The sequence below is a fragment of the Sciurus vulgaris genome (genome assembly GCF_902686455.1).
Source record: "Sciurus vulgaris genome assembly, chromosome: 13".
Taxonomy (NCBI): Eukaryota; Metazoa; Chordata; class Mammalia; order Rodentia; family Sciuridae; genus Sciurus; species Sciurus vulgaris.
The window spans coordinates 48,335,733-48,349,778 of record NC_136474.1 but is presented as its reverse complement, the minus strand read 5'-3'; the positions used below and the strand labels follow the sequence as shown (position 1 = coordinate 48,349,778).

The 14,046-nt window shown below is 35.1% G+C and overlaps 2 protein-coding genes across 2 annotated transcripts in view; one reads left to right on the top strand and one right to left on the bottom strand.

The window, feature by feature from the left end:
* The window catches only part of ESCO1 (establishment of sister chromatid cohesion N-acetyltransferase 1), a 75,331-nt gene extending 64,721 nt beyond the window's left edge, over window positions 1-10,610 (top strand). Inside the window, 2 exon segments of the mRNA XM_079108362.1 lie at window positions 2,497-2,684; window positions 9,448-10,610. Coding sequence (XP_078964488.1) covers window positions 2,497-2,684; window positions 9,448-9,595 — 336 coding nt within the window. The 3' untranslated portion in view covers window positions 9,596-10,610.
* On the bottom strand, window positions 2,730-4,231 carry LOC306642538 (apelin receptor early endogenous ligand-like). The gene has a single exon (XM_079108361.1). The coding sequence runs from the start codon at window positions 3,511-3,513 to the stop codon at window positions 3,349-3,351; it is 165 nt and encodes a 54-aa protein (XP_078964487.1). The 5' UTR covers window positions 3,514-4,231; the 3' UTR covers window positions 2,730-3,348.
* Window positions 10,611-14,046: the final 3,436 nt, after the last annotated feature.

The window sequence follows — 14,046 nt, the reverse complement described above, 5'->3', positions numbered from 1 at the left end:
GTGCCCATAAGTAGTTTTGATGTTTATGCAATACTATATAATTTTGAGTAGTATAATCCCAATAATTTGTTGTACATTTAGGTAAGGAAGAGTGTGACTGCAAGAAATCTTCTTTGTTAATTGTTTAATGTAAGGGGGGTTGTATCTTACATGGGAATTAGTTTTTTCAAGTCAAAAATTCTTTAAAAAAAAAAAAGTATTATTTTTTAATACTGGGGATTGAACCCAGGGGCACTTTACCACTGAGCCACATCCCCAACCCTTTTTATCTTTTATTTTGAGACAGGGTCCCCCTGTCTCAGCCTCCTGAGTTGCTCAAGTCAGAGATAATTCTATAGAATCAGAAGTACAGTTAAGGTTTTTTTCTGACAGTTCTGTGTTGGATATTAATGTAATATCTTTCTTAGTCCCTCCAGCACTGGACTCAATCAAGTGCAGACAAACTATAGTGGGTAAAATGTGGCCTGTTCTTGTAGGTAAGATTTTATTGTAACACAGCCACACCCATTTGCTCACTATTTGTCTGTGGCTGCTTTCATAGGTGAATAGTTGCAAAGAGACTAAGTGGACTTTATTTTATTTATTTATTTTTATGTGGTGCTGAGGATCAAACCCAGTGCCTCACACATGCCAGACAAGTGCTCTATCACTGAGCCACAACCCCAACCCCTAAGTGGACTTTGATGCTTACTGTATTTATTATTGGGGCCTTTATAGAAACTTTGCTACCCCTGGAACAGGTCACCACTTCAGTGGTTGAGCTCTGTTATGAGTAGTTGTTTTATTTTTAGGAGGCAAATTGTATAAGAAATAAACTGATAGTAGTAAAGGATGCATTCATAAGTGTTATTTAATACGTGAGACCAACATAAGAGAATGGAAGCTTCTTAACTCCCTAGTCATCCTCACTTTGAGGTATAACTGAATTTATTTTTAGTCAAGTTCTTATAAATTCAATGTGTACATCATGTATGACTGCTGTTCAGTTAGTATTTCCAGCATATTTTAAAAGGTGACTGCAAATGTGTGCTTTGTCATAATATTTTTAGTAGAGTAAAAAACCAAAACCAAGTCTACATGAATTAATTTCTCTATGTTAAGCTACATGTTTTAAAAATTTAGTCTGAAATTTTGTAGTTCTTATGAACCTTGCTAGGATAACAAAATTGGTTTTAAATAAATAGGTACTAAGTTTTAAAAATTTTAATTGCTTTTGTTTTTTGTGAGAAGTAGTATTGGGATATTAATTTAATGTAAAATGATTCACAGAATTCTGCCAGAGATTGAGTTATTTTTTACATAGTATAGCCAAGAATAGAAATTGTTGAAATTTCTATTCAACATAGTTCCAAAAATGACTTTAGGCAGTGTTGAAACTAGAAGGTAGCTATGTAATGTTAGTATTAATTGTTTTGCATAATGACTTTTTATGCTTTGTACCTTGTTTAATTAGGAGGCTGATCAGATTCTTTTTTGACAGCCAGATTGACAGAAGAGATATATGTTTTTTTTTTTTTTTTTTTTTTTTTGGGTGCTGGGGATTGAACCCAGGGCCTTGTGCTTACAAGGCAAGCTCTCTACCAACTGAGCTATCTCCCCAGCCCCAAGATATATGTTTTTTAAGCTTTTTTAAAAATTTTTCTTTTCCACAGCGTTTTATTGATACATTATAGTTGTACATAATGATGGAATTTATTGTTACATATTCATAACTGCACACAATATAACAATAGAATTTGGCCCATGTCACTCCCCAACACTAGTTACATATTTTAAGAGATCTGAGTGTGAGAAAACGACTTTTTAAATTCTTGATTTCTCAACTATCCCTATACCTAGTTCTTAAATAGCTGTGAAGCCAAGAACTATAGCAACCTTCACAGGAATATATTATTACTGCTGAGTTATGAACTTTTTTTTTCCCCCTTGTGGTAATGAGGATCAAACCTAAGGGTGTAGCACATGCTAGCAAGTGGTTTATCACTGAGATACATCCCCAGCCCTTTTTAAATTTTATTTTGAGATAGGGTCTCACTAACTTGCTTAGGCTGGCCTCTAACTTGTGATCCTTCAGCCTCCCAAGTAGTTGAGGTTACAGGCATGAACCACTGCCCCTGGTGTAAACATGTACTTTTGCTGGTCCTTAGAATATAGGAGCTGGAGAGAACTGGCATTTAGTGATGATAAAATGCTTTGTACATGTTACTTAATTTAATCTCTCAATGAGAGATGATGGATATTCCCAGTTTTTATAAAGATGAGGAACCCAAAGTTAGAGGAACTAAGTGACTTTATCTCATGATCATATAACTAGTAAGTCAAGTAGAACAGAATGCAAATTCAGATTTGTCTGTTTCCTAAAAATGAGAGTGAAACGTGTGGTTCCCATAGTTTGTTAAGAAACCAAAAGTATTTACCTCTGGAAGATCAGTTCTAGCTAATTGCCAGTTAACATTCTCACTATAAAACTTTCCTCCTAATTTTGACATCCATCAGGGCTATAGAGTTATAGAAGAGAAACTTCCAGTTACCAGGTCAGAAGAAGAAAAAGTCAGATTTGAAAGGCAAAAAGCCTGGTGCTGCTCAACATTGCCAGAGCCTGCAATATGTGGGATCAGTCGAATATGGGTATTCAGCATGATGCGTCGGAAGAAAATAGCTTCTCGCATGATTGAATGCCTGAGGTAACTTGCATATAATTCTTAAAATCATTTGTAGTAGTTTAGGATCTAAGCAGTTTTAGTGTAAAGATTGGTTATTTAATTATAATTTATAACATAAATTAATAATAAAGTATAAATACATATAAATTAATGATAAATATAAAGTATAAATTTTTCCTATCAGTATATGATCTCTCAGTACTTTTTGTGTGAAGTTAATTTGAGGAGGAAGAAACTAGGTTAAATATTATTAAACCATTTTGACTTGATTATTTGTACCTGTGATATCAGGCCAATATATAGCTGCATTTGGTACTGGAGAATTTTTTTTTTTTATTTTAGATTTAGCATTTATCGTAAGAATTACTCAAACATGTACAAAGCAAATACTTTAATTCTTGCATTTTTTACCTATATAGAGTTCTAAGACATTAAAAGAGGTTTTTCTTTTTGATCAATTAAGAATAATTGCAGAAAAACATGAGTGATTTTTGTTATGTAGGCAGATGAATAACCAGGAAGAAGTCTTGTGAACTAAAATCCCATTCTGATACAACTCCTTTTAGTATGATGAAGTCCGACCAATCCCCCTGTTGCCATAATGAAGTTCTTTTGGGTGGTTGAGATCTCTCCTTCATTTCTCTTCTTCTGGTAGACGTAGTGAAATCAGCTAGAGTTCTGTATCTCAGGGGAAGGGGACTCGGGAATGGAGAGGCATACATCTTCTTTGAAGACAGTTATGTCTGTGCAGTTTTCTTCTCAGGGCCAGATTAGCTGGTCTTTGTCCATGGATAAGGTGAAGACTCATCATAAAAATTAAAAACACACAAAAAAATTGTTGAAATCTCATTTTCCTGTCACATGCAAGTGGAGCAATAGCTCTTAAAGTAAATGAAACAATCTGTAAATAGCCTGCGCAATATCTGTGTGGCTCTCCTCACATTCTAATGACAAACCTCAGAGGACTGCCAGTTGCATTTTTCAGAAAGGTTAATGATTACATCAGACCAGTACTGGAGAATTTTAAGCATAACCAAAGAAATATGGAAAGTTTCTTGGGAGCTAACTTTTAGAGAAATATTTCTTAATTTAAGAATATTATCAGTAAACTAAGTCTCTTATTAGTTTTTCTTCTTATATTTCTTGATTGTTTGTCAAAGGCATAAAGAGGAGACACAGACAAATTATAGGTTTGGGTTTTTATTTTTAAGGCCCTTTGATAAAAGATTAATGGAGAAAGTTAATCATTCCAAGATGTTTTTAGGTTGGTTCATTTTTTTGTTTATGGAATCTTTGTCTACTCTTATCTTTGGGTGTAGCCTTCAAATAATTATTTTTAAAAGTAAGATCTGAAGGCTCTTAAGATCTTAGATCCTTAATATATGTGTGGTCTCTTTCCCTTAATTAATTAATTAATATTTGTTCTAATTAGTTGTACTTGACAGTAGGATGCATTTTTACACATCATACATAAGTGGATATAACTTCTCATTCTTCTGGTTGCACATGGTATAGAGTTATACTGGTCCCCTTATTTTTTAATGAGTCTTGATTCAGAAGAATTCAGCTCTTTTTTTTTTTTTTTTTTTTTTTTTTTTTTTTTTTTGGTGCTGGGGATTGAACCCAGGGCTTTGTGCTTGCAAGGCAAACACTCTACCAACTGAGCCTATCCCCAGCTCTTATCTACTCTTACCTACTCTTTTCATGATAAAGATGCATGTTTGTTCTTAGTTTTCATAACTAAACCTGGAAAATGAGCTGATTAAATACATAGTAATCCTAATGGAGAGTATTTTCCCCTCCTGTAAATCTTGTGGCACCTATAAATAACTCTAGTTCATGAAAAAGTAAAATAGTATAGGAGTTGTATTTATTCTGTGACAGAATAAAACACAGAGGGAGCTTACTCCCTATCTATTTATAGTTTTTTAATTTACTGTTCCTTTGTGTATGGTCCTCCTATTATTATTGTTCAGAACTCCTTGTGAAGATTAAAATATGAAAATTCTACTAGTAGACTCTGTCTTAGCTAAGTGTTAACAAAAATGTTTTTAATAATGTCTTTATTTGAAATATATACTATAAAATTCATTTATTTAAAGTTTTACACTTCAGTGGATTTTAGTGCATTCAGAAGACTATGCAACCATCACCACTGTCTGATCAGGATATTTCTCTCACACCACCCCCAAAACCCCATTCTGATTAGCAGTGATTCCCTGTTTCCTCCTATCCTCACACCCTGGCAACCATCAATCTACTTTGTGACTCAATGCATTTGCCTACTCTTAATATTCATATGAATGGACTCCTACCTTTTGTGAATGGTTTCTTTTACTTGGCATAATGTTTTAAAGGGTCATCATGTTGCAGTATGCATCAGTGTGCTGCATTCTTTTTGTTTTTACACTGATAAATAATAAAACCCTATGTAGTAGTACACATGTTATTTATCCATTAATTTGTGAACATTTGGGTTATTTTCATTTGTTGGCTATACCACTGCTATGACCATTCATGTACAAACTTTTCTGTTGGATGTTTACTCAGGAGTAGAATTGCTGGACATAAGCTGTGTATTTAATGTTTTGAGAAACTGCCAAACTTCACAGTGTCTGTACCATTTTACAATCTTAGCAATGTATGAGGACTCATAATTTCTCCACCAACACTTGTTATGGTTTGTCTTTTTTTTTTTAAGTAATTTATTTATTTTTAAATTTATTTTTATTGTAAACAAATGGGATACATGTTGTTTCTGTTTGTATATGAAGTAACAGCATACCATTTGCGTAATCATACATTTACATGACGTTTGATTCATTCTGTTATTTTTCCTCCCCCCCACCCCTCCCAGTCCTCTTTTCCCTCTATACAGTCCCTCCTTCCTCCATTCTTGCCCCCCTCCCACCCCCCATTATGTGGCATCATCCGCTTATCAGCGAGATCATTCGTCCCTTGGCTTTTTGAGATTGGCTTATCTCACTTAGCATGATATTCTCCAATTTCATCCATTTGCCTGCAAATGCCATAATTTTATTATTCTTTATAGCTGAGTAATATTCCAGTGTGTGTGTGTGTGTGTGTGTGTGTGTGTGTGTATCACAGTTTCTTTATCCATTCATCAATTGAAGGACATCTAGGTTGGTTCCAGAGTCTGGCTATTGTGAATTGAACAGCTATGAACATTGATGTGGCTGTATCTCTGTAGTATGCTGATTTTAAGTTCTTTGGGTATAGGCCGAGGAGTTGGGATAGCTGGGTCAAATGGTGAGTCCATTCTAAGTTTTCTAAGGCATCTCCACACTGCTTTCCAGAGTGGTTGCTCTAATTTGCATCCCCACCAGCAATGTATGAGTGTACCTTTTTCCCCACATCCTCTCCCACACTTATTGTTGCTTGTATTCTTGATAATCGCCATTCTAATTGGGGTGAGATGGAATCTTAGTGTAGTTTTGATTTGCATTTCTCTTATTACTAAAGATGGTGAACATTTGTTCATATGTTTGTTGATTGCTTGTAGATCTTTTGTGAAGTGTCTGTTCATATCCTTAGCCCATTTGTTGATTGGGTTATTTGTATTCTTGGTGTAGAGTTTTTTGAGTTCTTTATATATTCTGGAAATTAGTGTTCTATCTGAAGTATGAGTGGCAAAGATATTCTCCCACTCTGTAGGCTCTCTCTTCACGTTGATAGTTTCCTTTGCTGAGAGAAAGCTATTAAGTTTGAATCTATCCCAGTTATTGATTCTTGCTTTTATTTCTTGTGCTTTGGGAGTCCTGTTAAGGAAGTCTGATTCTAAGCCAACAAGTTGAAGATTTGGACCTACTTTTTCTTCTATAAGATGCAGGGTCTCTGGTCTGATTTCAAGGTCCTTGTTCCATTATGAGTTGAGTTTTGTGCAGGGTGAGAGATAGGGGTTTAGTTTCATTCTGTTGCATATGGATTTCCAGTTTTCCCAGCACCATTTGTTGAAGAGCCTATCTTTTCTCCTTTGCATATTTTTGGCCCCTTTGTCTAGTATGAGAAAATTGTATTTATTTGGGTTTGTGACTGTGTCCTCTATTCTGTACCATTGATCTACCTGTCTATTTTGGTGCCAATACCATGCTGTTTTTGTTACTATTGCTTTGTAGTATAGTTGAAGGTCTGGTATTGCGATACTTCCTGTTTCATTCTTCCTGCTAAGGATTGCTTTGGCTATTCTGGGTTTCTTATTCTTCCAGATGAATTTCATGACTGCTTGCTCTATTTCTGTAAGGTACATCATTGGGATTTTAATTGGAATTGCATTGAATCTGTATAGCACTTTTGGTAGTATGGCCATTTTGACAATATTAATTCTGCCTATCCAAGAACACGGGAGATCTTTCCATCTTCTAAGGTCTTCCTTAATTTCTTTCTTCAATGTTGTGTAGTTTTCATCGTAGAGAGATCTTTTACCTCTTTGGTTAGATGGATGCCCAAGTTTTTTTTTTTTTTTTTTTTTTTTTTTTTTTTTTTTTTTTTGAGGCTATTGCAAATGGAGTTGTTTTCCTCATTTCCCTTTCAGACGTTTCATCGCTTGCGTATGAAAATGCTTTAGATTTATGCTTGTTGATTTTATAGTCTGCTATTTTGCTGAATTCATTGATGAAGTCTGGAAGTTTTCTGGAGGAGGTTTTTGGATACTCTAAATATAGAATCATGTCATCAGCAAATAGTGACAGCTTAAGTTCCTCTTTTCCTATTCGTATCTCTTTAATTTCTTTAGTCTGCCTTATTGCTCTGGCTAGAGTTTTGAGGACAATCTTGAATAGAAGTGGTGAAAGAGGACATCCCTGTCTTGTTCCCGTTTTTAAAGGGAATAGTTTCAGTTTTTCTCCATTAAGAATGATGTTGGCCATGGTTTGTCTTTTTTTATTTTAGCTATCTAGTGGTATGCTGTGGCAATTCATTATGGTTTGGATTTACATTTTATGGTAACTAATGTTGAACATCTTTTCATGTGTTTATTATTGGCCATTAATAGATCTTCTTTAGAGAAATGCCTATTCATATCTTACATCCCTTAAAATGTTATCTTGTTGATTTGCAGTAGTTTTTTTATGTATTCTGGATACAAGTTCCTTGCTATGACATTTTCTACCATTTTTTGTGGTTGTTATTTTCTTCTTGTTGATGATATCCTTTGAAGTACAGTAGTTTCTTATTTGGATGAAGTCCAATTGTTATTTTTTGTCATTTCTTTTTTTGTTATATTTAAGAAGCCATTTTCTAATCCATGGCTACAAAGATTCATACCTGTCTTATTCCTAGAGCTTATAGTTTTAGTTCCTACATATAGATCTTTGATCCATTTTGAGTTCACTGTCGTGTGTGATACGAGGTAGGATATCATGTATGGGTATACTTCTTTCTTTTGCATGTGGATATTCTATTCTCCTATCACTATTGTTAAAAGGACCAGTCCCCCCCAAGCCCCTCCACACATACAGTCTTGGTGTGATTATAAAATGTTGTTGACTGTATGCCAAGATTTATATCTGGTCTCTATTCTTTTGGTTTTTTTTTTTTTTTTTGGGGGGGGGGGTGGATAGTGCTGGGGATTGAACCCAGGGCCTCTCATATACTAGGCAAGGCAAGTGCTCTACTATTGTGCTATACCCCAGCTTCCGTTGATCTGTGTATATCTATCCTTACACCAAGTATTGAACTCTGTACTTTTATAGTATGTTTGGAAATGAGAAAATATGAGTAATTCAGCTTTGTTCTTTTTTTAAAGTTGTCTTGGTTATTCAGCATTCCTTGTGTTTCTGTATGAACGTTAGGATCAGGTTGTCAGTTTCTCCAAAGAAGCCAGCTGTAAATCAGCTTGTGTACTAATACCATTTTAAAGATACTAAGTCTTCTGAGATGTCTTTGTATTTGTTAGTTCTTTCATTTCAACAACATTTAATAGTTTTCAGTTTATAGGTCTTTCACTTCTTTTGTTAAATTTATTACTAAGTATTTTATTCTTTGTTGTTTTAAATGGGATTTTTTTCTAAATTTTATTTTTGGATTGCTCATTGCAAGTGTATATATTGCAAGCAAATATTGATATTTGAATACCAGTCTTAAATATGCAATCTTGTTGAACTCATATATCTTTTTTGTGAATTCCTTAGGATTTTCTATATTCAAGATCATGTTACCTGCAAAAGAAATAATTTTTTAAATTTTTAAAAATTTAATCAAAAAATTGTTTTTGGTAGTACTGAGGATTGAACCAAGGGCTTTGTGCATGCTAGGCAAGCACTTTATTTAGCACTGAGCTACAACCTTAGACCAAAAGGGATCTTTTTTTTTTTTTTTTTTTTTCCCTTTCTACTCTGTATGCCTTTATTTTCTTTTTCTCATCTAATTACCCTGGCTAGAGTCTCCAGTATAATATTCAAGAGACAAGAACCACCTTATCCTGTTCCTAATCTTTGAGGAACAGTTTTCAGTCTTCTACCATTAAATCTGATGGTCTTTGATGTCTTCGAAAGTTGAGGAATTTCCTTCTTGTGTTAGTTGTTGAGTATTTTTATCATGACAAGATGGTGGGTCTATGTTTTTTACATTGTTGTTTGTATTGAAAACTTTTAAATCTCAAGTAATTGATAATATTTTAGAAGCACAGTTACTTGAACAGTAGAATAAGATGTTATCTACAAGTCTTTCTAGTCAAAATGAATTTGACAGTTTTTTTATTTTAAGATTAGAAATAATATTAATTTTTTAACTTTCCACATTCTCCCCCCCCCTTTTTTTTTAATAGGAGTAACTTTATATATGGCTCATATTTGAGCAAAGAAGAAATTGCTTTCTCAGATCCCACTCCTGATGGAAAATTGTTTGCAACACAGTACTGTGGCACTGGTCAATTTCTGGTATATAATTTTATTAATGGACAGAATACCACTTAAACAAATCTTGCCTTCAGTGCTAGAAGACATCTGTTGAAGAGAATGGATTGGTTGCTGACTTTAACCAGGAACTAGGGCCATTTTTATTACAATGAACTCAGGACTGGCAACAACCACTTGGTTGTTCCATTTTCATAAAATTGGAAACAATGCAGTAATAGCTTATTATTGTTTTGTTTTTTAAAGAAGATATTTTATTATCTTTTACAGAAATTTATGATTGATGTATTTTATCTATAGTTATTTAGACATGTTTACATGCAGCAGATAATTGTTCATAGTGGACTGAAAACTAATGCAAGGACTATGGTCTCAGTGATAAGTATATTTTGAAGTTCTTAATATGGAAATATACCAGTGTAGCTTGGTACTGTATTTTTTTATATTGATCTGCTGATACCAGTTATAGGTTTAAAGATTGTATTTTCGCAGAGTGGAAACCAATGTTTTTGAGTGATTCAAGGAGGTTTCAGTATTATGTGTTTAGGAATTTGACGCTGATTCTTAAAAGGCCTCGTATATACTTTGAAGAAATCCCTAAAGGAAAAGAAAGTTCCAAATAAGCAGAGAGAATTTGGAATAGTGAACTTTTCCTTCCATTTCTCTCTCCTATCCTTGATGGCTCAAATTGTAAGAGGGTAAAATTTGAGGTTTTCCTTCTTTTTAGAGCTACAAATGGCTAGAATTATGAAGGGTACCTTCTAAGTTCATTATTTCATTCTGAGTGTACCTTTTTTTTAATGGCAACTTTTGCCAAAACTGGGCTGTTAACATTCAAAAAGGCTTATAAAAATATGGAATAGTTGTAAGCTAAATATGGATGACTTGGTATCTGCTGTGTTATTCCTCAAAAATACTGCACTGAGTATATGCCCTCGTTACTGGACTTCATTTTGATACTTGTCTATCCTTCATAGTGCCCTCTACTTTTAAAGGGTTTATATGTTGAAAAACTGCTGTGGCCTTTTATGATCTGTATATAATGTAGAATAAAATAATAAAATACTTGCTAGTCTTTTCTAAGTGATAAATGTACTAAGATAATGTTGTTTTGTTGTTTGTGCTTATTCAGGGAGTTTCTTAGGTTTAAGTTCTTGAAATATGTTTAAAACACTGGGTTCTTTGTTCTTAAAAGGTAGTTTTCACCAGTTTGCCCGAGGATCATTATATCATCAGCAACTCTGCTAAACTTTGTCTCCAAAAGGCAGAATCCTTTATGATTATTTTAGTAACATTGCCTTTCTGATTATTTTAGTAACATTGCACTTTTCTGATCTTTCAAAGAAATAAAGGACCATAGCCCAAGGATGAAGAATCACTATGGTTCCACTTAGATTATTATTTTTTCATTATTTGGGGGGGGTTGGGTACTGGGGATTGAATTCGGGGGCACTCAGCCACTGAACCACATCCTCAGCCCTTTTTTGTATTTTATTTAGAAATAGGGTCTCACTGAGTTTAGTGCCTTGGTTTTGCTGAGGCTGGCTTTGAACTCACAATCCTTATTCCTCAGTCACCTGAGCCACTGGGATTACAAGCATGCACTACTGCACCTGGCTCAGTTAGATTATTTTTATGACTTTAAATAATTGCATCTCCCTTAAAAACTGACCAAAATTAAGGACTTTAATATTAATAGGTGTACATTTTATCCCCCTGTAGATTTGTGCTTTTATTATTTACAGAGTGGTGTGAGACTGTACTTTTTATATGAGTAGAACAGTTAAGACAGTAAATAATTCCTCTGACTCATCATAATAGCCTGACTTGAAACTCTTCTAGTCATCCCTGGTCTCATTGTTTGCTTGCATTTTGTTTTGTTTGTTTTTGGTACTGGGGATTGAACCCAGGGGTGCTTAACCACGGAGCCACACCTCCAACCCCTTTTTATTTATATATATATATATATATATATATTTAAATATATATATATATTTATTTTTATTTTGAGATAGTTCTCACTAAGTTAAGTTGCTCAGGGCCTCCGTAAGTTGCTGAGGCTGGACTCAAACTTGTGATCCACCTACCTCAGCCTCCTGAATCACTGGGATTATAGGTGTACACCACCGCACCCAGTCAGGTCCCATGAGGTTTCAAAACAAATTTTGGGGTACCATGCAGATCCTCTAGTATCTGATTAACCTCATAATACAGGTTCCATGTCCATATGTGCCATAATATAATACTTTTGATTGGCAAACCACACTTGGTTGTTTTAAGGAGACCTTGGGGTAGATAACTCTCTGTCTCTCTCGCCCTCTCTCTCTCCCTGTACTGGGGATTGAACCCAGGGCCTTGTGCTTGCAAGGCAAGCACTCTACTAACTGAGCTATATATATATCCCCAGCCCTGATTGGTTGCTTTAAATGTTACCATTTACCAGGAAAATAGTTTACTTTCATGTTTTTATTGGAAACACAGTCCCTCAAATAAATTTTATAATCTAGGTCTTTAAGAATAGTAGTACTGTTGTAGTACCTAACATTTGAGTATTTGCTCTGCCAGATTCTATGTTTGATGTGACATTATTTACCTTAATCATCATGACTGACCTATGAAGTAGGGCTTAAAAGAGAGGCATCTGTAATTTCAAAGATAGTTGATACTACTGTAACAATTGGTGTGAAAAATGCTGAAACACTGAACTGAAGCTCTGATATGGGGATGAAGAGGAGATGGGTACATACTGCAAAATGCAGTTGAAGTGGGTTGGAGTTTATGACAGGCTGGAAAAGTTCTATGGCAAAGAATCTAGGGTATGTGGGAAGTTTGGTTGGGTAATTAAGTATATGAATTTATTGAGATGGTAACAAGGAGAATTAGGTTGGGAGAATTTGATGGTCAAGAGTGAGCTCAGTTTTGGTCAAGATTTTAAGGTGGTTACAGAAGCTCCACGTGGAAATATTCATCTAGTGTATACTTGAAGATATAGATTTAGATTTAGAGTTTGAGAGAGGTTTGGGTTGAGCAAATAAATTTGTAAGTTCAGTTATTTGGAGTTTTTTCTCTCTTTTTTTTGGGGGGGGGGTAGTGGGGTGCATAACCACTGAGCCATACTCCCAGCCTCTATTTATATGTGTATTTATATTTTGAGACAGGGCCTTGCTAAGTTGCTGAGGCTGGCTTTGAACTTGCAGTCTCCTGCCTCAGCCTCCCAAGTCACTGGGATTATAGGCATGCGCCACCACACCTGGCGTATTTAAAGGTTTAAAAGAGATCATTCTGGGGTCTGTAAAAGGAGATTTGTGAGGAACTCCATTGTTTAAGCATCTTGAAGAGGAGTACCTGATATGAGCAGGGTAACAGCTAGAAGGGAGTGGTACAAAGCAAGAGTTTTAAAAATCAGAGAATGGTAAACACTGCCATACCACAAATGAAAACTGAAGAGAGTCCAAGTGGTGAAAGAGCCGTGTCTATGGGATGGTGGAAACAGCAGTGGCCACAGTGAGTATAGACCAGTAACCACAGTCAAGCTTCAGAAGAGAGTGATTTTGTAATTACTGATTACATAAAGGTGCCTATAAATTTTTTGTTAACATCCCTCAAATAGTTGTTCGTCCTTTATAAGAATGTCAAGCATAATGACAAAGCAACCATGAGATTTGATGGGTTGTCTTTATCTGTGTAGATACATAATGTTTATTTTCTTTAGCAAGAATTATAAAAAGCAGTATTTTACCAGTTCATAGTATGTAAGGTTGAATCTTAATGTATGACTGTTGTACAGGCAACGAGTGCAACAGCCTTGTAATGGTATTTTAATTGTTTTTGTTTATTTGGGGCAGCCCAGGTAGGGAGTCTTATCCCTTTGGATTGGAACATAGCCATATTCCTGCCCATTCAGTTCACCTAGGGTTAAAATTGCTGAGTTGATACCCAGGGTAGTCACTACAGAACTATATCTTTCTCATGATCCCTGAGCCTTCTGACAGAAAAAGGGAAGAATTCTGTCTTGTGGCAGTCCGTCACCTCCACCACCCTCCTATTAAAATAAAACATTTAGTACTTACGGAATGAAGTGGTCAGAGAACAACTAACTAATAGTTGCCCTTTTTTCCTTAGAATTTGTCCCATCTGTTGTCATAGTCCCTGAAGTAGACGTTTTATCTTCGAACTTGCTGGCTAAGAGCGTAGTGAATTTATTATGTGAAAGACCTTTTCTTTGACCTCACCAACCATTCCTGAAATCATCTTGAGTGATGGCTCTTCCAGTGAGGCCAGGGCTTCAGTTATAGGAGTATTCTACTTCCAGAGGAAGCTTAAGGGTCAGTGACCATGTCTGAAGAGAAGCCTGAGAAATTTTGTTCCTAGATTGTTATTCCAGTTCCAGGTAGTTCCATGTGAAGGTGTGGCCTCGGAGCATTATTAGGCTTTTTCAAGGCAGCCGCTTTGGAATGTTGTAGAAGGAAAACTGGCAGTCTGCTTTCTCTCAATTTATTATCAGACTTAGA